General features: G+C 39.6%; 1 protein-coding gene across 4 annotated transcripts in view; it reads left to right on the top strand.

Moving 5' to 3' along the window:
* The window catches only part of alad (aminolevulinate dehydratase), a 42,291-nt gene that overhangs the window by 7,107 nt on the left and 10,221 nt on the right, over positions 1-24,963 (top strand). Inside the window, exons 4-11 of one of the 4 annotated variants that reach the window (XM_055160013.1) lie at positions 1,194-1,253; positions 4,162-4,279; positions 6,505-6,630; positions 14,222-14,272; positions 17,510-17,606; positions 19,101-19,236; positions 22,803-22,886; positions 24,797-24,885. In XM_055160013.1, the coding sequence (XP_055015988.1) occupies positions 1,194-1,253; positions 4,162-4,279; positions 6,505-6,630; positions 14,222-14,272; positions 17,510-17,606; positions 19,101-19,236; positions 22,803-22,886; positions 24,797-24,885 (761 nt within the window). Of the gene's footprint in view, positions 1-1,193; positions 1,254-3,551; positions 3,853-3,963; positions 4,092-4,161; positions 4,280-4,313; positions 4,631-6,504; positions 6,631-14,221; positions 14,273-17,509; positions 17,607-19,100; positions 19,237-22,802; positions 22,887-24,796; positions 24,886-24,963 lie in introns of those variants that run through there. The other 3 variants (XM_055160014.1, XM_055160016.1, XM_055160015.1) reach the window with 3 other exon arrangements.

The following is a 24,963-nucleotide window of genomic DNA, read 5'->3' as shown; positions in this document are numbered from 1 at the left end:
TTTGTGTCGACAGAGATAAAGATGAACTTTGTGTCCGTTTGTTTTGGATCAGTAATTACAGAGATATGAACCATAAACCAGAGCCTGACGTCTGCAGCTCCAATTATTATCACATTATCAGTCAGTCAAGTTTAGTGTTGTTTCCTGCTCGGTGGTTTGGACGAGTTGGATGAACCTTCACACTCTGACACTGACACTTTTTACAATTTTATTTATACATTTCAATAGCAAATTACAAAGTATGTATACCAAACATCATATTTGTGCAATTTTTTTTTTTTTTTCAAAAATAACCCCAACAACAAAAAAAAAATACAATAAAAATAAAATATATTCATAATAATAGTAATAATAAAAGCTAAAAATCAAAAATTATAAATAAATACATAAATAATAATAGTAATAATAAAAGCTAAAAATCTAAAATTAAATAAATAATAAAAATAAAAGCCAAAACAACAACAACAACATAAATTAAAAAAAATAATAATAAAAAAAATAAAATTATAAATAAATAGAATAATAAATAAATAGAAAAAATTAAATAAATAAAAAAATAAAAAAATATATTAAATGAAAAAAAAAAAATACATAATTTTTTTTAAATAATAATAATAAAAAATTATAATAAATAAATAAACATTATAACAATAATAACAAATGAAAAAAACTGCAGATAATCCAAAGACAGATAAATACATAGTGAGAAATAAAAAAAAAAAAAAAAGACATACACAACCATTTTAAGGTATGGGGCCCATTTTATATGTGTCCATATATTTCAAAAATGGCTGTCATGTTTCTTCAGATTTTGTGGTTGAACCTGTAAGTGTAAACCTCATCCTCTCACTGTGCAAGAGACTCATGATATCATTTCTCCACTGATGACGTGTGGGATCTCTTCCTTCCACCTCAAGAGAACGAGGCGCCGTGTTATGAACGAATACCACAGCACGAGCACGAGAAAAACGCTCCGTGGTCGATACACCAGGAGGCAGCACAACGAAAAGCGCTGGCAAAGCATTAGACTCTGACATTTCTGAATAATCACCAGACACAGACAGCACTTTTTCTACAGTCTGAAAACAACAAACACTGCTCCACTGCCCACAGAGAATCTTACACGTCACATTACACCTTGTAAAATCTGACTGAGCCTGATTTTGATGTGAGTTTTGGTGTTTTGTCCACAGAGCAGGTGATCATGGACGGGGACCCGAGCTCCTCTGCAGTGTGTCAGCTCTCCGGCTCAGGTAAACGATTAAAATATTACGCTAAATACAATTATAAACATGAATGTGTAAGAGGTGGTGATATTCAGGACAACCGCGGGGTCTTTAAAGCACAACATTAGTTTGTAGTTTTCAGTAAAAGTTGGTTTTGATTTGAACATGTTTTCTTCATATCTGGGGACACAGTTTGGTTAATACTTTACAAACACTACAAATATTAATTTTAATTTTTAATTTCTCTGACATTATGTTACAAAAAGATTTAATTCCATGTTGAACCAAAGGCAGAGTTTGCAGGGTCAACAAACTCTAAACCAGGACTGAACCAGGACTAAACCAGGACTAAACCAGGTCTAAACTAGGACTGAACCAGGTCTAAACCAGGACTAAATCAGGACTAAACCAGGACTAAACCAGGTCTAAACCAGGATTAAACCAGGTCTAAACCAGGACTAAACCATTACTAAACCAGGTCTAAACAGGACTAAACCATAAACCAGGTCTAAACTAGGACTAAATCAGGACTAAACCAGGTCTAAACCAAGACTAAATCAGGACTAAACCAGGTCTAAACCAAGACTGAACCAAGACTGAACCAGACTGAACAGGACAGGACTAAATCAGGACTAAACCAGGACTAAACCAGGACTGAACCAGGTCTAAACCAGGACAAAATCAGGACTAAACCAGGTCTAAACCAGGACTAAACCATTAAAACCAGGTCTAAACTAGGACTAAAATCAGGACTAAACCAGGTCTAAACCTAGGACTAAATCAGGACTAAACCAGGATTAAACCAGGTCTAAACCAGGACTAAACCATTACTAAACCAGGTCTAAACTAGGACTAAATCAGGACTAAACCAGGTCTAAACTAGGACTAAATCAGGACTAAACCAGGTCTAAACCAAGACTGAACCAAGACTGAACCAGGACTAAATCAGGACTAAATCAGGACTAAACCAGGTCTAAACCAGGATTAAACCAGGTCTAAACCAGGACTAAACCATTACTAAACCAGGTCTAAACTAGGACTAAATCAGGACTAAACCAGGTCTAAACTAGGACTAAATCAGGACTAAACCAGGTCTAAACCAAGACTAAATCAGGACTAAACCAGGTCTAAACCAAGACTGAACCAAGACTGAACCAGGACTAAATCAGGACTAAACCAGGACTAAACCAGGACTGAACCAGGTCTAAACCAGGACAAAATCAGGACTAAACCAGGTCTAAACCAGGACTAAACCAGGACTAAACCAGGTCTAAACCAGGACTTAAACTAAACCAGGACTAAACCATTACTAAACCAGGTCTAAACTAGGACTAAATCAGGACTAAACCAGGGCTAAACTAGGACTAAACCAGGTCTAAACCAGGTCTAAACTAGGACTAAACCAGGACTGGACCAGGACTAAACCTGTGCGATGTTTTCTGTAGTTTGTTTTTATGTGAGACTTATGAACATTATGTTCTATGTATTTATGAGTTATTATGTGTAACAGTGTTAGAACTACTGTGTGTAAAGTCACAGTTATAACACACAGCAGTGTGGTTAGAGCAGCGCTGTGGACAGTAAAGACATAATTTCATTGTACAGGACAAGTTGATTCTTCACTGTGGTAATACACACTTTAAATCTTGAATCTAGTGCCCTGACATTAAAATGTTTGCCCCCTAACACAGAAGTCAAACTCTGCCTGTGTTCAACCACACTAGGGTCACCACGTTTTCAAAATTCTAAACTGGGACACACCAGGGCTGGGATGGTTGGTGTAAATAAACAGAGTGAGTAACATTGTGCATTCTCATGTCAACCATAATCTGAGGAACTTCTGACACTGCATTTTTGCTTTATGTTCATTCACAAACAGGGATTTCTGTATTTTGCCAAAACAAATGACAATTTATGCTCCACTTTACTGTCGGCAGGGATCACATTAATCAAAAATTGTGATAGTCCTGGTTTAGTTTTAGTTCAGTTCTGTTTTAGATTAAATAGTTCAAAAATAGGGACACCTGGGACATTTCTTGTATAAACCTGGGACAAATCAGTGGTTTTGTATAAATCTGCTGGGACAGGGGGACACAGGACTCAAGACTGGGACTGTCCCGGGTAAACAGGGACGTCCGGTCTCTGTAATCACCCCGGTTTATATCTGGACTGTGCCAATTTCAGTGTTTATGCCCCCCTGTGTTCCGCGCGTAATGGTACAGTCTAAACCGGCGCTCGCTCGTGATTGGCCGCTTTGCACGTCCGTCAAACTGTGCTAAAGATTCGGCTCCGTCAGTCGGGAGTCGTTCGGGGCCCTCTCTCGTTCGCCGAGAAGAGCCGACTCGCGAACGACCACCCATCAATTCTTGAGAAACGCAGCGACGGGGGGGAAAAAATAAAAAAAATAAAAATAAAATGAGCGACCCGCGTAAAAGAAGCAACGTGTGGCTCCAGTTCAGCAACGTGGGCGACAACCGGGCCGAGTGCAAAGTCTGCCACGCTTCCATCTCGTTCAAAGCGGGCTCCACCACCAACCTGCACCGGCACTTCCGAACCATCCACCCGGGGCTGCAAATGGCGGAGGGAGAGCAGGGAGCCGCCGCGGGGGACATCGGCGCGGAACCGGGTACGCACGCTTTTTTTTTTTTTTACGCACGGCCTGTCCGTCGCTCCGCGGGCTCTGGGACGGCGAACGAGGAGCCGTGTGGGAGCCGAAAGAGCCGTGGCGCGCGTACGTCACCGGGAGCCGCTTCTCGGAGTCCCCGCTGAATCGATTCTTTGCGAAGAGCCGGACTAGTGTCAAAGCGTAAACGTTAAAATAAGCGCGGGTTTAACATTTGCGTCAAGATTTAAGCAAAAATACGTGTAAGGCAAATGTTTAGAGTATTCACAAGAGTATTTAGTGATATTTTAATAGATCTGTGTGTGTGTGCAGGACTCGTGGATGAACCGGTGGTGGGCAGGGGCCGGAAGAGGAAGCGTCAGTCCCAGAACAGCGTGATCCTCTTGGACAATCTGGGTGCAGGGTCCGAGGACGGGCTGCTCTCCTTCAGGTGAGCTCCTCTGCCAGCGCACGCACCGAGTCAGGACGCACTTTAAACTCGTTTTTACGCACAGTTTCATTCGGGTTAAGAGTCTTGGTTTCGCGTCATCCCGTAGCGCGTCGCGTCCCTCTCCGCGGGCACCTTGGAGCGAGCGCGCAGTCAGTGAAGTGTCCAGACGCGCGAGGACGGGCTGGAGTGGCGTTTTGGAAGTGCTATTTTTGATCCCTAAAGTTGTGCCTTCTGTTTTAAACTCAGAGCTGTGAATTTGAACTTTTTCACCAGCTAATTTGACACTAAGACTTAAAACTTAGTCAACTTTTATTTTCTTTCAACAATGATGAATGGTGCGTGTCCTCAGAGGTGGGTAGAGTTACTTCTTTCTGTAAACTCTTCCTAAAAGTTCTTCTAAACATCAGAAGTACTACCATCCCCGTTTTTTTAGTGGTTAGTTATGATAAAAATGGGAAACGAGTGCGTAACTAAGTAATTTTGTTATGCAGAGACTATTCTTGATAATCTGTAGTCACATTTTCTTTGTGTTTTGGTCATTTTTAAGCAGCTTTTTTGTATTTTACTTAAACACATGTCACTTTAAGAGTCTCTTTACTGTTGGTTGTGATCAGATTGGTCCAAAATAGGGACACCTGGGACATTTCTTGTATAAAACTGCGACAAATTACAGGTTTTGGATAAAAATTTAAAGCTGCTGGGACTCAAAACTGGGACTGTGACGGTTAAATAGGGACGTCTGGTCACTTTTATCAAAACCTACATCAGCGTAATTCTGCTCGGGTTATTTAACGTTTAAAACTGAACAGAAATGTGTAATTAATTCATGTTTTAAATGCTTTTTTGTACGCTGTCTTGAGAAATATTTTAACTGAAGTCCTGGTTTGAGATTTGCAACTTGTGTTTTTGAAAAGCACGCGTTCAAGCGTCCAGGAGTAATATTTTTTTTGTTTGTTTGTAGAGGTTTAAACTCGGCATGGGACGATATCGAAATTTTGTCTCACGATTGTCATGGCCCAAATAATTCTTCGCCAAAAAGGACTTCACGCTCCGTACTAATTTGACACTAAGACTTAAGACGTTTCCAACTTTAATTTTCTTTCAACAATGATGAATGGTGCGTCTCCTCAGAGGAGGGTAGAGTTACTTATTTCTGTAAACTCTTCCTTAAAGTTCTTCTTAACATCAGAAGTAGTGCGATTCCCATTTTTTTGGTGCTTATTAATAATAAAAATGGGAAACGAGTGCGTAACTAAGTAAATTTGTTATGCTTAGACTATTCTTGAAAATGTATAGTCACATTTTCTTTGCGTTTTGGTCGTTTTTAAGCAGCTTTTTTGTATTTTACCTCAACAAATGACAGTTTATGAGTCTCTTTACTGTTGTTTGTGATCAGATTTGTCCAAAATAGGGACACCTGGGACATTTCTTGTATAAAACTGTGACAAATTATTGTTTTTTTTTTAATATAAATATAAATCTGCAGGGACAGGGGACACAGGGCTCGAAACTGGGACTGTGATGGTTAAATGGGGACGTCTGGTCACTCTAATCAAATCTACTTGAGCATAATTCTACACGGGTTATTTAATGTCTTAAAATGGACCAAAATGTGTAATTAATTCATGTTTTAATTTCTTTTTTTCTAGTCTTATCCGTACTGAAGTCTTATTTTATGTGCAAATATTTGAGTAGCATTTTAGTTTGCTTTTTTGTACTCTGTTTTGAGAAATATTTTGACTGAAGTCCTGCTGTGAGATTTGCGACTTGTGTTTTTGAAAAGCACGTTCAAGCGTCCAGGAGTAATATTTTTTTTTTTTGTTTGTAGAGGTTTAAACTATTCATGGGACGATATTGAAATTTTGATCGTCATGGCCCAAATAATTGCGATTTTTGGCACGATAATGATTAAAAGTTGCTGACGGTTTAAAAAAATTATGGATATGAATAATTCAGATTTTAATATTTTGAACAAGCGCCGTGTTTACTTTGTTATTATTGTTTATTGCTCAATCCCCAGGCTAAACTATAAAAGTATTTTCGAGTGCGAGGGCAGATATTTTGTTATCTAAATAATTGGCGAGGGTTTTGTTGACTCTTCGTCTCCTCCTCATGCATGCCTGCTCCTGTTTGCCGGTGGCTGCACTCGGGTCTCACACTTCCATCAAAACCCCGTCTTGATCCCTGGTTCTTTGTGTTTCTTTTGTGCGTTCTTGCGGTCACAGACTGAACATGCAGACGCCCGTGGAGTCCATCCTCCACAGCGGGTACTTCCACCCCACCCTGCGCTCGTGGCAAACCTGCAACACCGACCTGAAGCCTGACAACCTCATCTACCCCGTTTTTATCACGTGAGTACACCAGACTGTTGTATTGTGCTGAATAACAAAAAATTTGACTGATTAAATGCCTATTTTGATTGTAAACATATAATTTTGATGCCTCATTTTGTGCACTGATAACTGGATAATGGGTTAAGTTCTGTAGACGTCTAAGGCTACGTTCAGACTGCAGGGCTTAACGCTCAATTCGGATTTTTTGGGTGAAATCCGATGTTTTTTCGAGGTCGTTCACATTTCCAGTTAAATGTGACTTGTATGTGACTCCAGTGTGAACATTAAACGGCCCAAAAGTGTCCCACATGTGACACTGGAGACTAGGGCTGGGTATCATTAAGAAGTTGGCGATACGATACATACCTCGATACATTGGTCAAGATATAATATATATTTCGGTACAGTGAGCTTTCGATTCGATATGATATATTTTAAACTGATTCGATATGGTGCAGTAAAAATGAAGGCTAAATCATGGCTGTGATACTAAAAGTCTCTGTTAAACCACTTCTTGTGCAAAGTGAATATGAAACAAAAGCATCAAAACTGTGAAAATGTCAAATGTGTCGCATAAACAAGTAACAAAACTGTAGCACTGTAACAAAATAATTTAGTAAAATATATTGCCAAGAGTATTTTTGATATATCGATGCAGCAGCCCACAATATGGATACTGTATCATCACATTAAACGATACGATATATCGATATTTCAATGTTTTTGCACACCCCTACTGGAGACACGACGACGTCAACCGCAGCGAGCGTCTCTGTGTTTACGGAAGTTGTCCAAACATGGACGCAGCATCGAGCACCTGGAGATTTTAAAGTTCCTCTCGTACCGGAGCCAGAACATGAACAACTTACTTGTTTTAAGGAGGAGATTGAGAAGGAGAAGGACGAGGTTTTTGGTCGTGGTGTTTTGTGGTTCAGTCCGTTGAAAGGAACGTGTGGATGTGGAGACGGAGCCAAGAGTGGTGAGTGGTGATGTGCTTCACTTCAGTCACACGGAGTTCAGTAACAATTTTCATATGATGAGAAGAACATTTGTGTCTTGTTGATAACGTGTAGGTGGATGAATGCACTTTGGCCGTTCAGACTGAAGTCACATGTCAAAAGATCAGATATGTATCAGTTTCAGGAGCACATATCCAAGTGTCCTGGGTCACATTTGAAAAAATCGGATCTGTGTGGTTCAGACTGTCATTAAAAGATCAGATACAGGAACTTAGGGGCCAAAACATCTGATTTGGGTCACTTCAGGTGCAGTCTGAACGTGGTCTTACTGTACCTCATCTACACACTTGCCATGGCTTTTATATTTACTAAATTTCTGGTGTTAAAATGATGTACAGTATTTTTCAGACCATAAGTCATATTGGAGTATGAGTCGCACCAGCCAAAAAATGTGTAATGAAGAAGAAAAAAACATATATAAGTCGTACTTTTGTGGGGAAATGTATTTTATAAAATCAGAGACCAGGAACTGACATTTCATCTCAAAAGTCAAGTTGTAGTAAAAACAATAGAAGAGAGAACAACAGACTGTTAACGTCACATATGAACAGTTCTTCAGATAAACTATAACATAAACAACAGAACAGAACAAGTTTAACAAACTCTCCATCTCACTCCAAATCACTAAATCCATTCAATTCTTCATCCTCGGTGTCACTTCTGAACAACTCCACCTCGACCTCCGGAGGTAAACAGAGCGTCACTTCCTCTTCTGTGTCGCTGTCGTCAGACTCAGCATCAGTTCCAGTTAGAATTATTCTGGTCTTTCTGAATCCCGACAGGATGGTTTCGGTGTCACTGAAGTCCAGGCTTTGTCCATCCATCCAGTGACTTCAGGAAAGTTTCATGGTGCATCCTCCCGGTTCCCGTGAAGTTATGTTTCCTCCAGTCCCTCACAAGTTTCTCTCTCACTCCAAACTTTCTTTCTGCTGCTCGATTACTGTTTTCGTCTGAATATTTCACGACTTGCAGCAGGACAGAGGCTCTTTCTGCAGGAGACATGAGCAGTAGAGCCAAGAACAGCATATATTGACACAGAAGACTAGAGCCTCTCGACGCTTCACTGTCAACATTTTAATATATAAGACGCACCGGAGTATAAGTCACAGGAAACACCCAAACCATGAAAAAAAGTGCGACTTATGGTCCAAAAAATACGGTAGCTCTCTGGCATTTTTTACATAAAGTAGCTGAGAGGAGGAAAAAGGTTGGAGACCCCTGACCTAGATCAACTTCAGGAAGTTCATATTCCTCAGTTCCTCATCGAAAACATACCCCGAGTTGTGTTGTGTTTTGTTTTATTCACTCACACAAACAAACCCTGCAGATTCACACTGAGTTCTTCTCTCAAACAGAAAACGCTCTGTTGCACCTCGTGATGTCATGTGGTCCTGCGTTGTGTTTTTAAACTCTATACATCTTCATTAGAGTCATTCGGATAATTTCACCCCTGGAATTGCCGATCTCTTCTGAACTAAAGTTAAAAAGTGTCTGTCAACGTGAAAATGACCACTGCATGACATCATAAGGTGGAACTGAGCATCTTGAGCTTTGTAGATGTAGACAGACTAATAAGTGAACGAAACAAAACACGTCACTGCTTTATAACTTGGCTAAAAGGTCACAAGAGTCGATCATATTTTAATGTATGACATTTGTAGAGCTATTTGCAGAAAAAATTAAATAAACGCATTTTCAGTGTTGGGAAGTTTACTTTTAAAATGTAATCCCCTACAGATTACAGATTACACACCCCAAAATGTAGTTTGTAATGTAATCCATTAATTTACTTAAAGTGAGTAATGTAATCTGAATACTTTGGATTACTTGATTTGCTGTAGAGAAACAAAGACGAGGAAATCTTCACGTAAGATGTTTTGTCTGATAAAAGAAAATAAAAAGCCCAAACTTTACTTAAACAAATTAAAAATATTATTGATAGAAGAAGAGGAAACACGGTTCACACAGCAGGATTTAGTCCTGTTAAATCCTGTTTTAGACCTGGTTTAGTCCTGGTTTTAGTCCTGGTTTAGACCTGGTTTAGTCCTTGTTTAGACCTGGTTTTAGACCTGGTTTTAGACCTGGTTTAGTCCTGGTTTAGACCTGGTTTTAGACCTGGTTTAGACCTGGTTTTAGACCTGGTTTAGTCCTGGTTTAGTCCTGGTTTAGACCTGGTTTTAGACCTGGTTTAGACCTGGTTTAGTCCTGGTTTAGTCCTGGTTTTAGACCTGGTTTAGACCTGGTTTAGACCTGGTTTAGACCTGGTTTTAGACCTGGTTTAGTCCTGGTTTAGACCTGATTTAGTCCTGGTTTAGACCTGGTTTAGACCTGGACCTTTTAGACCTGGTTTTAGACCTGGTTTTAGACCTGGTTTAGACCTGGTTTTAGACCTGGTTTAGACCTGGTTTTAGACCTGGTTTTAGACCTGGTTTAGACCTGGTTTAGACCTGTTTTAGACCTGGTTTAGACCTGGATTAGTTTCCAGCAATGAGTGGAATTACCAACCAAAAAAAAAGGGAATAGCTCTAAATGTAAAAACAGGAAAATCCCTCTGTGTAATCCATTTATTTCAACAAAGTAACTGTAATCCAATTACCACTCACTGAAACAGTAACTGTAACTGAATACAGTTACTCATAATTTGTACTCTGATTACGTAACTCCGGTACATGTAATCTGTTACTCCCCAACACTGTGTATTTTTATTTTACATTTTGATCTATTTTTACTACATATTGTATTTCAGGAGATGAGAGGGAGAAACAGTTCACCATTTTGGCCACACGTTTTTACTGTCATTATCTTTAAGTACATTTTATTCTGTGCATTTAGAATAAAATGACAGGATAAATGGCCTGGTAAAAAGCTCGCCTCACCCGTCACTGTGAACTCTCCGCCAAAGCCCAGTGGCCTTCATTAACCGTAAGAGGATCCACCCGCTGAAGCTCTCGGTCCTCAAAGCTCTTCTTGGCGTGTTTCTGTTTTATTTGTCCTCCCTCCTCCGAACGACCGAGAGCCTTTTTGTGCTCAAATGTCACTCATCTTCTTCACGTCCCTCGTGTTTGGGCTGAGCCGGGAAAGCAGGGCTCAGTTTCTCTGCTCCCTCCTCTTGGAAAACTTCAGTCTGAAATGAAACGGTCCAGTCTTGTTCCTTTGAATATTTCATTCTTTTTTTTTTTTTTTTACTTCAAAAGACAGTATGATTCTGTTAGTCCAGGCGTCTCTAACCTTTTTCCTCTGGTGAGCTACTTTTACAAAACGAAAATGCCAGAGAGCTTCTAGTTTTAACAGTCACAAGAAATTATTATTATTTATAAAAGCCACGTGGCACAGTTGGATAAAACATGAACCATTATCCAATTATTAATGCACAAACTTTAGTGCCAAAAACTAAATCTAGTCAAGTTAAGATGACTTGAATTAAGAAAGTTTTATCATGACTTGAGTAAATTTCTCTTGACAAGTAAAATTATCTACGGAAGCCGAGAGGGTCACAACAAACGCAAACGCCGCAACAAATACAAATGCGACAACACAACAAAAAGCCACAACCAAAAAAAGCCACAACGGAAATGGCCGCGGGACTCGATTTTAATGCAAACGCCGCAATAAATACAAAAGCCACAACACATCAAAAAGCCACCACGGAAGTGACCGTGGGACTCACGATGTAATTCTTGTTCTTCACTTGCCACTTGATCTGTCTGTCGGAAAATAGAGTCCAGCGGTCACTTCTGTTGTGGCTTTTAAATGTGTTGTGGCATTTGTATTTATTGCAGCGTTTGCATTAAAATCGAGTCCCGCGGTCATTTCTGTTGTGGCTTTTTTTTGTTGTGTTGTCGCATTTGTATTTGTTGCGGCGTTTGCGTTTGCTGTGACCCTCTCGGCTTCCGTAAACAAGACTTTTGGTACTTAAAATCTGAAAACACATCTTGCTGCCTTTAAAATAAGAAAAAACTACAACTTTTTGCGCTTAAAATAAGAAACAAAATCTAAATTAGTTTGAATTGTGAAAAAACACTTACTCCATTGGTAGATAATTTTAGTTGTCAAGTAGAATCGAGTCAAATAAAGCAAAATTCTTAATTTAAGTCATTTTAATGTAGCAGGTATTGGATTTTTTTTACAGTGTCGGCATCAAAATTGTACATGTACAATGGGACTAGGCATTTAATCTAAATTTTACTTCTTCACCACAAAATATACAATTCCGAAATCCCTTGGCAGGCGCTTTGGACGGGGAAGGAGAGCTGCTGGTAGTTCCCCAGCTACAGGTTGGAGACCCCTGCATTAGTCGGCGCTCGTGCTTTTAAATTGTTAATATAAACAAACGCATGATTGTAATATTGTTCTTCATATTCCAGTTTACAAATGATCACACTTTAAATCTCTAAATGACTCTTGAATAATTCTGCGATGTAAATCCCTACACATACATCACAACTAATTATTAAAATAATTAATGCAAAACAACAGTATTTGTCTCATACACTTTTTATTATTTGAATGAACTAAAGTGGAGCTGCTCTTCTGGTCTGTATTTGTCTGTCGCCCTCGTGCTGCTGCTGAGAGGAGGAGCTCTTCTCTCTCCTCACATTAAAAACGATTTGTGATCTTGACTTCATGTGTAATTTTAGTTTAAACATTATTGAGTCTGAAAAAACACAGAATAAGAAGTGATATTGAAAACTAGGACAGAGTGTTCACCGTCTCTGGACTTTTCACTGCAGCTGTTCACGAGTGTGCAGCTGAACTCTTTCACGCCTGTGCCAGCTGGCCAAAGGAAATAAATACCGTAAAATAGTTTTTCACATGTGCGCTCGTCTCGTGGCTATTTGATCTCACCACCGTCCCGTCTCTGGACACGAATCTCGGACTTCTGGTCATCGCGCAATTCACACTGGGAAGGATCTGCTGAAAAAGTGAGCATCAAACCTCCATGTTTGTTTTCCCAGTGGGATGTGTCTATTGTCAAAGTCGATCTTTCAAGTCTTTTGAACCATATCACTTTTGTTTCTGGTTCTGATATTGTCATATTTTAGTTTTGGGATTCGGACGTCGTAATCGTGTGGTTGTTGGATCCTAACAGCGGAAAACAACTCCAGAAATGTGTTTGTGAACTTCATAAATGTAAAAGTGAATCAGATGTGTGTGACTCAAACCTCTGTTCAAACTGTTTCTCTTCCCAACGGAATTGAAAAATAGTGAAAGGTGAAGGTGATGGGCAGGATTGATCCACAGGAAGAACCAAAAAGGAAACATTTGTCTGACTAAGAAATCATCCTGAGTTTACAGAGAACATTTTGTATGTGGAGCGACGACAAAACAAAATCCCGTTTGTTAATGTAGAGGAGCAGAAGACAAACAGACTGAGCTGCACTTTCTTGTTCTTGTGGTTTTACAGAAACATCACGTCTTGGTCTCTTTGCAGTGGAAGGTGTTTCTTGGTGAACAGTTGGAGACTTTCACTTTGGAGTTGATTTTTTAAATTCGTAACCGAGGTTGAGCGAAGGATCGGGGTTTTGCTTTGTTGTTGCTCCACATACAAAATGTTCTCTGTAAACTCAGGATGATTTCTTAGTCAGACAAATGTTTCCTTTTTGGTTCTTCCTGTGGATCAATCCTGCCCATCACCTTCACCTTTCACTATTTTTCAATTCCGTTGGGAAGAGAAACAGTTTGAACAGAGGTTTGAGTCACACACATCTGATTCACTTTTACATTTATGAAGTTCACAAACACATTTCTGGAGTTGTTTTCCGCTGTTAGGATCCAACAACCACACGATTACGACGTCCGAATCCCAAAACTAAAATATGACAATATCAGAACCAGAAACAAAAGTGATATGGTTCAAAAGACTTGAAAAGATCGACTTTGACAATAGACACATCCCACTGGGAAAACAAACATGGAGGTTTGATGCTCACTTTTTCTGGAAAATCCTTCTCAGTGTGAATTGCGCGATGACCAGAAGTCTGAGATTCTTGATGCATGTTTTGGATTATCAGTTTTATCAGTACTGCTGTGTTTACACCTGAAAGCTTTTGGTTTGATCTCGTGATTTGCATCCATCCTGGAGCAACACTTTGTCCACTTTACTGCTTAGTAAACATGAGTTTGAGTGGGATCGGTGGTGATGGGACTGGTTTGTCAGTCACACGTCCATCATAGTGCCACAGGGCAGGTGCGGCTACAGAGTGAAATGGTCTATTGCAGCTCAGGAGTTCTCCATCCCGTTATAAGTAGCTCGCCATAGGATTTCTGAATTACTTATTGTACTGAATAACTCAAATTTGATGAATTAAAATTGTAAATGTGTGATTTTGAACTTTGTGCTCTAATAAATGGACAGTGGTTTTATGTTTTAAAAGTGTCTAACTGTAGAACATCTAAGGTTTGCCTCTTATATCCACTCAATTTCCTGCGATTTCTTAAAATGAGTCGCTCTCCGGTGTTTTCGTTTTTTAAATGTAGCTCACTGGATGCAAAAGGTTGGAGATCCCTGGTCTAATGTGAAATACTCGGAGATAAACGTTGCAAAACTTGATTTCTTTTTCTAAAACTGACTTCATTTGTTTTTTTCACAGAGACAATGAAGATGCAATCGAACCAATCGGGAGTCTGCCAGGACAGGCCAGGTACTCGACTCACACACCACACGATACACACACACACACACCACCGCAGCGAAAACACGGTGACATGAGATCACAAACGTTCAAAACAAAGCTGAAGTTGGTTTAATCCTGAAATACTTCTCTCTGATCTGAACGGTCTTTACCTGAACAGAAACTGAGACTGAGACAAACTCGGATGTGGCACCTCGAGGCCACGTACAGTTCCTTTAATTCACACAATCGAAAGAGCTTTACCTGCTTTTTATCTCAGTGTAGAATGTTGGAAATATAACTCTTGGTAAAAAAAAAGAATCAAAATGGAATGTGATCAGTGGGAATCCTGGAAATGGACCAGTGCTGTGATCCTCAGGTGGGTCACAAGAGATTTTTATGGGTCACGATCTGCACGTAGATCTGAAATATGCACTTCTGACTCTGCAAAGACGCTGTGGATCTGTGACTTTATCGTCATTCGGGATCAGAATTTCGTCAGAATCTTGTTGTTTCTCTGCTTATTCCTTTCACTACTACATAAATGTGTGAATTGGGATTTTCTGTTGCTCACAAAAATGAAGACAAAGCACAGAAACGGAAACAGAAACAGACTGAATATTGCTCCTGAAATGTGTGTTGCGCTCTCGTCCTGCACCTGGACTGAACACGCTACAAAAACACACACAGGTCCACCGATCTCACTAGAAATGTTCAAATGTTAAGACATGTTTTGTATCGTTTCTAATCTTTTTGTAATTATTTTATTGACTATTTTGTTCCCGTCTTGCTGCTTCAATTGAATGTTGAAAAGAAAAAGAAATGAGCCATGTTTTAATGTCCAAACAGTCGACGTACGGATCCTTTTATTGCTGCTTCTGTGACTGTTTTTCTTTAAAACTTGACTAATACTAATTGTTCAGAGACGCGACTCAGTCAACAATAAAATATCCTCATTAATGTTTTTTTTTTATCATTCATTTTTTATTAAGAATATTACAACATATACATTCCATTGTACATATCATGTGTTTTTTCTTATTTTCATATCCTCATTAATGGTCAAATCCAGCTTTATTTTGTGATTTAAGAATAATGTCTATTGACTTGGGTTTCAAAGTTTTATGATGTTTAAAATATGGGTCCTCAGAAAAAACAGTTTGTGAAACACTGGACTAGTGAAGCACCAAAATAATTCTCATTAATCATTGACAGCCAAGGGTAATGATATCAAAGTCTCACGATACGATATCATCACGGTATCAACCTCACGGTACGATATTTATTGCAATATCGTGGGAAAGCTCACGATATGTTGGGGAGACTCACAATTAGGGATTAACAATATCCAAATCTGCTGGTACGATATTTTCACAATATACATCTCACCTTACGATGTTTATTGCGATATTTTGTTGAGGTTAAAACTGTTAAAAACTGTTAATATGCTTCTTTTTTCTTCTTAAAATACCTCGACAAGACTTAATCCAAAGAACTACGACTTTAAAGTGTTTGAACTGTTATTTCTTCTTGTCGTCTGCACTGAAATGGAGCAAAGGATCATGGTCTATGTAGTTCTCTGTCTTTTTTTAGCTGTTGCTGCACCATAACTCTTCATTTAAGCAAAGACGCTTGTAATTCGATATATTGTGATGGTCCACGATATTATTGCGAGCACTTTGACGATACGATATTTCACGATATTTCTGATATTTTATTGTTACGTCCCTGTTGACAGCCCAAATCATAAGACGTTCACGAACTCAAAAGTGTCGAAACGAGGGGACGCGATCTTACTCTGATGTAACTTTACAAATGCATGATTACGCTCACCATGTATAAAAATAAAACATCTTTAGTCTGATCACGTTGAGATGAGTTTTGTGAGTGTGTGTGTGAGTGTGTGTGTGTGTGTTGAGGTGTCAGTGAGCAGATTTCAGAGGGTGTGTCTGTGTGTGTGAGGGCGCAGTGCAGCACAGGGCGGGACGGCAGCAGATAACACAAACCGTTATTATGCCGCTTTATCTGCTCGTGATATTGTCCAAAAGGCAGGAGGATTCTGTGACATCCTGACTGACACATTTAAATTCTATTAACACTATTATTAACTACATGATCTTGGCTCTATGATGCAACTAGGACTGGGGAAATTCAGTCATTTAAGATTTGAAGATGATTTGGAAACACTTTATTTTAGAGTGCACTTCTTAACATCTAACTACTAATTAACATAGTTGTAAATGGTTAATTTGTCATTAATTAGTGTTTATTTATCCCTTATTAATATACAATTCCCCATAAACTTATTCTGATATTAGTTAGACATTTACAAACACTTTTTTTAAGGAAAGAGAAATACAGCGACAGTCCTTTTTCAAATGTTGTGCATGAGAAATAGAAATAATTTAGCGACCGATGCATCAGTTTTTAGACACTTTGTCTGCTTCAGTCGCGCCATCGCTGGAAGGAATCTCCAAGAATCACCTCAGTTTGGTTTTGCTCCTTTTCCCCTTCTCTTCTTCTTTCAGCGACCTCAAAAATTGACTTTCTTTTGCGGCGAACTGGTCGTGGATTCTCGTCCGCCGTCACAACAAACTTTGTGCGAATTGCAAGGAAGCTATAGTTTTAAAAAGCCTCTAAGAATCGCTGCATAAACCACATAATCCCCTCACGCTGGCGAGTCAGTTACTCTAGAGAACGTAGGGAGTTTGATTGACAACCTAACAGCCAATAGAAAATGAGGCAGCCTCGTTTTCTATTGGCTGATATTTATCTGGCCTCACTACGTCCACAGCTGATAGATTTTCATTCTTGTTTTTCTTTTTTTTTTTTTTTTTTTGGTCATCATAATTACAAGGCTGCTGCGTCTCTGTAATGGTATTTTAAACTTTCATTGAAACTTAAAAAAAATCCTCCATACAACCTTTAATACACTCCTCATTACTGCTTATTAACAGTGTTGGGAAGGATTACAAATTACAGATTACAGATTACACACCCCAAAATGTAGTTTGTAACAGAATCCATTAAATTACTTAAAGTGAGTAATGTAATCTGAATACTTTGGATTACTTGATTTGCTGTAGAGAAGCAAAGACGAGAAGTTTTATCTGATAAAAGAAAAGAAGACTTGATCAAAATACTCTTAATTGCACTGAGCTGCTGTTAAATTCAACCGTGTTTTGTCTTTCCATCAGCAGGTGTAGGTTTCATGTGTTTGGTTTGATCAGGAGGTGATGTCCGTGTGTTTTGTCTCATATTTTTCAGGTATGGAGTGAACCGAGTGGAGGAGCTGCTGCAGCCGCTGGTGCAGAAGGGCCTCAAGTGTGTGCTCATCTTCGGGGTCCCTGCCAAAGTCGAGAAGGTACAGAACACAGAGAGAACTGTCTGTACGGATCACATACAGACGTGGACAAAATTGTTGGTACCCTCTGGTGAAGGAAAGAAAAATCAACAATGGTCACTGAAAAAGCAATAATAAGTTACTGAAAAATTAATCAATGAAAATCAGACACTGTTTTTGAATTGTTGTTCAATAGAATAATTTAAAAAAACAAACTAATGAAACTGGCCTGGACAAAAATGATGGTGGTCCTAGAAAAGATTGTAAATAATTAGACAATAGGGACATGTTAAACTTCGGAGTGTCTCTAATCTGCATCACAGGTTCTTCAAACTTGTCCTCAGTCAGTTTGTCTGTTTAAAGTTAAAGTGCATGTGACATGTGTCATGTGTGCATTGACACAAGAACACTACACAACTGACTGAACAGAGAAGAGAAAGAGAGAAGAAAAGAGAGACAGAGTGAACATGACAGAGAAGAGAAGAAGAGAACTGTGTCAGACAGAGACTAGAAAGAAAATAACAGACAAGCAGGTTAAAGATAAAGACAATAAGACCTTCATCTTTAACCTGATAACACTGTCCCTACTGTGAAGCACGGAGGAGGTTTGGTTTTGTTCTGGGGCTGTTTTGCTGCGTCTGGCTCAGGGCGTCTTGAATCTGTGCAAAATAAAATGAAATCTCAAAACTATCAAGGTGTTTTAGAGTGAAATGTGTCACCAATTATCAGAAAGTTTGGACTCAGTCGTAGGTCATGGGTCTTCCAACAGGATAATGACCCAAAAACACACAGATAAAAACACACAAGAATGACTAAGAACAAAACACTGGACTGTTCTGGAGTGTTCTTCTGTTCTGGAGTGTTCTTCTGTTCTGGAATGTTCTTCTGTGAGCCCAGATCTCAATTCTACTGAACATCTGTGAAAGGAGCTGAAAGATGCGTCTGGAGAAGGAATCTTCAAACCTGAGACAACAAGAAGAGTTTTCTCTCGAGAAATAGGTCAAAATACCAGTTGACCAGAGCAGAAGTCTCACTGACACTTACAGAAATCATTTGATTGCGAGGTTGCCCCAAAATGTTAATTTAAAGGTACCATCATTTTTGTCCAGGCCAGTTTCATTAGTTTGTTTTTTCTGATAATTTAGTTGAACCACAGGTGATTTTTGTTGGACAATTTTCAGTAAATGTTTATTTATTACTGCTTTTATCAGTTTTCAAGTTATTTGAAGTGACTATTGTTGTTCCTTCATGTTGATTTTTCTTTCATTGCCAGAGGGGAACCAATCAATTTTGAACACGTGTGTAATTATACTTGAGTTTCACATACTGACCTGTTTTTATCAAATCTCGACATATTTTGGCTGTCAAGGTACAGTATGTATTTTAATTGAGAAAAACAAAAAACACCATGAGTTTATTTTAGTATAAATCAGTTAACAATGATTCAGTCTTTCGTTATAAATATTATTGTAAAACTTTAAATGAAAGGGTGTGTTTGTGCGTGTGTGTTTCCAGGACGAGCGTGGCTCTGGAGCAGACTCTGCGGACACTCCTGCCATCATCGCCGTGAGGAAGATCCGAGCTGTGTTTCCTGAGCTGCTGGTGGCCTGTGACGTCTGCCTCTGCCCGTACACCTCACACGGACACTGCGGTCAGTCTGTGTGCCTCTGCCCTTACACTAGTCAAAGTTTGGCCAAAATTTAAGATATAAACACTTAAATTTATCAGAAAAGTAGTGAAATTATCCAAATTGTCCAAGCAGCAAGATCATTTTACTTGACAAGTTCTCTTAAAATAAGGCAAGGCAAGTTTATTTGTACAGCACAATTCGTACACAAAGTAATTCAAAGTGCTTTACAGAATAAGAAATACATTAAAATCATAATAAAAACAAATCAAAACATAAATAATCATGAAGATTAAAATTAAAAAAAGAGAGACATAAATTGGAGAGAAGAGTGCGGAATGAAAACCTTTCAGTTATTTGCACAGTTAAACAGAAATGTTTAGAGTCTGGATTTAAACAGCGTCACAGAAGAGTCTGTCTCACATGTTCAGACTGTTCCAGGTTTTAGCTGCATGAACCTGAAACTCTGACTCCCCTTGTTTAGTCGTGACTCTGGGCACCAGCAGGAGTTGGTCCCTGAGCTCCTCAGAGTGTGAGATGTTCATATGACACTAACATGTCACAGATGGACTTTGGTGCTCGGCCATGGAGACACTTGTACAAGCAGAGCTGCTTTAAAGTCTCTGAGCCACAGGAGCCAGAGCAGAGACCTGAGACCAGGACTTATGTGCTCGTACTTCCTAGTTCGAGTCAGGACCCGAGCTGCAGCGTTCTGGATGTTCTGGATGTTCTGGATGTTCTGGATGTTCTGGATGTTCTGGATGTTCTGGATGTTCTGGATGTTCTGGATGTTCTGGATGTTCTGGATGTTCTGCAGCGTCTCACAGCTCGTTTGGAGAGACCAGTGAGCAGAACATTACAGTATCTAACCTACTGGAGACAAACACATGGATAAGTTTCTCCAAGTCTGATTTAGACAGTAAACCTTTGATTTTTGCTCTGTTTTTTAGATGGTAAAAGGCTGCAGATGTTATTGATTTGATGTGGCTGTTAAAGTTCAAGTCTGAGTCCATTATTACCCCGAGATTTCTTGCCTGATTTGAAGGTTTTAGAGAGAGAGACTGGAGGTGATGCTGACACTGTCCCTTTGTTTCTGTGGACCAAACACTATGACTTCAGTCTTGTCAGAGTTTAGCTGGAGAAAGTTGTTTTGCCTCCACACACTGATCTGTTGGACGCAGTGACAAAGTGAGTCCACTGGTCCATCGTCTCCTGCTGCCAGAGAGATAATAAACGACCTCTAGACTAGAATTAAACATCTCTGGTAAGTGTTCGTAAGTGTTTGTAAGTGTTCATGAGCTGGAAGTTTATGGATGCTAAGTTTTAGATAAACATACTCGAGTATCAAGCAAATCTGTATCACTGAGTCTAAAAACAAGTGAAGTGTTGCAAGGTAAATGTATTGTAGCTTCTTTTAAACATTTATTGCCTAAATTTAAGAGTTTTTGACTAATTGAGTCATGGAAGAAATATGTGTGACATATTTTTTAAGATCATACAACCAATTCAGAACTAGTAAATCGATAATAAATCTGAAAACAAGATGAATAACCTGATTTAAGTTTTAAAATCTTGGGCAGTTCAGAGAAAAGTGCAGTGTTCACCTCACACAAACAGACTGTCTCACATTGAGCCAGTATCAATATTTAAGTGTGTAGGAATGATGTAAAACAAGAGTCAAACTCAAACTCACAGAGGCCAAATTTAAAAACTGGGACTAAGTTGTGGACCAAATTACATATTTATTGAACAATTTCAACATCTGCATGTTTTCTTTTCTTTTGAAATATGTAATGTTAAACCTTTTCTTATTAAAATAAATGTTTAATAATAGTTTTGCTTAAATATTGAATCCAGAACAAGCAGAAAATAAAATAATAATAACATTTTGAATAAATATTGTCTCTATAGTCGATCTGTAGACAGTGGGCAGCTCTGATACGGATTTGATATGATCTCACGGGCCAAATATAAATAATTTAATTAATTAATCATTGCATTTATATATTGTGCCTTTTAAGATGCTCAAAGTACTTCACAGTTCATTGTTGGTTCACTCCACACTTGGTGGTGGTAATCTACTTCTGTACTACTGCACTGGGGCAGACTGACAGGAGTGAGGCTGCCAATCTGCACCATCGAACACACACACACACACACACACACACACACACACACACACACACACACACACACACACACTACTTTCATACTGGGCAACGTGGGTGACGTGTGTTGCCTAAAGACGCAATGACAGTTTTTTGTGTCTGGCTCCTCCTGTGGCTCCTGATTTTCCCAGTGTCTCCATCAAAGTACCGTATTTTCCGGGCTATTAGACTCTAACCTCATCAAAAAACTACCACGCGCCACAATCCAGAGCGCCCCATACACGAATCCACTCGGGTGTCCCAGCACGACTTCAGTAAACTACAAACACACAAACACACACGGAGCAGACAGCGACCGCACAGAGAAACACACACACAGACACACTCATCACTCCACGCCGACGAGGAACGGAACGGAGGAACGAACCGAAAAAGCGAGTGCAACGTGCCACTTCTAGACACGACTGAACAACTGAGTCACTGCGAACGACAATCCAGTTGGTCCCAGACACACCCTCCCTACACGCCACAACTGAACAAAGCCCAGAGTCACCGTGAACGAACAAACAAACAAAACCACTCACCCATCACACTGTTGTGTTTCCTTTAAAGTCCAGTGAGGTTTATTTGTGAAAAAAGTTCGAAAATAGACCATTTAATGACAGTGCGCCTTATAATCCAGAGCGACTAGTAGCGCGGAAAATACGGTACTAACCAGATCCGACCTCTGAGCTTCTGAGATCTGACGGGATCAGACTTTGACAAACCGGTGTGGCCACAAATTTGGTCCCCGGGCCTGAGTCTGACGTGTTTGCTGTAAAAGATCAGCGATAATTCAGACAGAAATGAATCAGATAATAAATTACAGAAGGCAGCCTGATGCAACTGTGGGTTTAATTTAGTCTTTATTTGAAGGGACAATCTACAGAGACACTAAGATCATTAAAAACAGATGTTTAGCACCAGATTAAAGCTCAACAATTTACGCTGTCACATCATATCACACATTAACAAAGCAGCTGTTGGACATGTTGCTCTTGTGTTCAAAAGTGCATAACCCAAAGGTGCAAATATAAGTAATTTTATATGATCCATAGAAAAAAAGTCCAGAAATACGAGAACAGTGTAGCACAAACTCAAACAAACTTGTGCCCGTCTAAGGTCAACAAATGCCCAGTATCAGTTTTCCTCTGGAGCCAACAGCGCCTCCAAGTGTCTAATAATGCTCATTATTCTCCTCCTCCTGTCCTCACAGATTTACTTTATAATGCACTTTACATTTGAAAAACAAAGTGTTACAGTATCTTAAAATCACAAACAGCACAGCGACAACACACAACAGCAGGTTTTAACTAATGAAAACATATATCATAAAATTAGTGAACTTGTTAATATGACACGTGTGTTTATTCTCATCGTGTCTGTTCCTGATGTAAACTGTTGATGATTCTGATTCTGATGTCAGTTCTGTTTGTGCTGCAGGGATCCTGAACGACGACGGCACCATAAACAACGATGCCAGCTGCCTGCGCCTGGCAGAGGTGGCACTGGCCTACGCTCAAGCAGGTCAGTTCTGTTTGGTTCTTAGTCAGAACTCAGCGTGTTTATTCCAGCAGCTGTTGTGCAGGACGAGGCTGAACCAGTTTGGAAAAATGTTGAATTGTAATAGAAATTTTGAAATTGTAGTGCAGGTTTTAAACACATCCAGGAGCATTAATACGACTGAGTATTAAAAAAAAATGCTGGCGCTACGAGAATAAAGTCGTAACATTTGGACATTAAAGTCGTAATATTATGAAAATAAAGTCGAAGCCAGAAAAGGTCGTAATTTTACGAGAATAAAGTTGTAATTTTATGTGAATAAAGTCGTAGTCAAAATAAAGTCGTAATATTAGGAGAATATCGGCTGCTCGGAAAGTCTGACCGAGTGGAGAATGAAGAATTTGGAGCATTTTGTAAAGGAGAAGAATCTGTGTATCATTTGTTCTTTCGACTGAACAAGGATTAATCAGGACTAAATCAGGTCCGGAACCAAACCAGAAAGACCAGGACTGAGACCGGGACCAGACCAGGACTGAAAACGGTTTAGTCCTAGTTTAGTCCTGGTTTAAGTCACGGAAATGGGAAATGGCGTTTCCATGACTTTAAAATGCGATGTGGGAATATTGCGCCGCATACGGACTGAACCAGGACTGAATCAGGACTAAACCAGGACTAAACCGTTTTCAGTCCTGGTCCGTCCTGGGTCTCAATCCTGGTCTCAGTCTCCAGTCTGATCCCGGTCAGTCATGGTCCCTGGTCCTTGTCTGGTCCCGATCTAAGTCCTGGTCTCAGTCCCGGTCTGGTCCTGGACCTTGTTTAGTCCTGGTTTAGTCCTGGTTCAGTCCGGAGGCGCAAATAATGAAGAAAATTGTTGTTCGTTTTCTTATTTTTGGTTTTATATTGAAAAACAAGGTTCTTCTTCTGCCGCATTTTTCACTTTGACTTTGATTTTATTACGACTTCATTCTCGTAATATTATAACTTTATTCTCATAATTTTACGACTTTATTTTAACTTCGACTTTATTCTCGTAAAATTACAACTTTATTCCTGTAAAATTATGACTTTATTCTCATAAAATTACGACTTTAATGTCGAAATGTTACGACTTTATTCTCGTAGCGCCAGCATCTTTTTTTTTTTTTATTTTTTATCTGACCCTTATACTCCGTCGTACATTAACACTTGAAGGAGGACTTAAAGGTTGTCTGCAGCTCCCTAAGTAGAAACGTCTCCTCCCGCCTCCTGACTCTAGAATTCGCGCTTGTTTACAGGTGCACGTTCAGAATCGCTGTTGAAGTTTCCTGTCCAGAAGTAATTTATCGACCGACGCGTCTTTAGTCTTTAGTCCCTTCGTCTGCTTCAGTCGCGCCATCGCTGGAAGGAATCTCCAAGAATCACCTCATTTTGGCTTTGCTCCTTTTCCCCGTCTCTTCTTCTTTCAGCGACCTCAAAAACGGACTTTCTTTTGCGGCGAACTGGTGGTGGATTCTCGTCCACCGTCGCGACAAACTTTGTACGAACTGCGAGGAAGCTACAGTTTGAAAAACCCGCTAAGAACCGCTGCGTTGGTCGAGTAAACAGCGTCTTGCGTCTATGAAATGCGTGAGAGGCGATAATCCCAGGGCACCGGCGACTCAGTTACGCTAGAAACGTAGGGAGTTTGATTGACGACCTGACAGCCAATAGAAAATGAGGTAGTCTCCTTATCTATTGGCTGATGTTTATCTGGCCCCATCACGTCCACAGTTGATGGATTTTCATTCTTTCTTTCATCATAATAACAAGGCTGCTGTGTCTCTATAACCCTATTTTGAACTTTCCTTTACAATTTGAAACAAACAAACAAAAAATCCTCCATACAACCTTTAAATATGAACAAAAACTACACCAAACTACAGGGCGTTATGTCATTTTGTTCCTTGTTGCCGCAGGGGCCCACATCATCGCCCCCTCGGACATGATGGACGGACGGGTCAGGGCCATCAAACAGTTCCTCCTCGCCAACGAGATGGGAAACAAGGTGAGAGCAGAAATAACTCCACAGTGATGAGGTAAATGAAGATGTTATATTTATGTTGGATATTTGCTGGATGAACAA

Source organism: Boleophthalmus pectinirostris, unplaced genomic scaffold (genome assembly GCF_026225935.1).
Source record: "Boleophthalmus pectinirostris isolate CB_2022bp ecotype Guang Dong unplaced genomic scaffold, ASM2622593v1 HiC_scaffold_2826, whole genome shotgun sequence".
NCBI classification, from domain to species: Eukaryota; Metazoa; Chordata; class Actinopteri; order Gobiiformes; family Gobiidae; genus Boleophthalmus; species Boleophthalmus pectinirostris.
The sequence above is the reverse complement of the archived record's forward strand: the minus strand, read 5'-3'. Positions and strand labels throughout refer to the sequence as shown.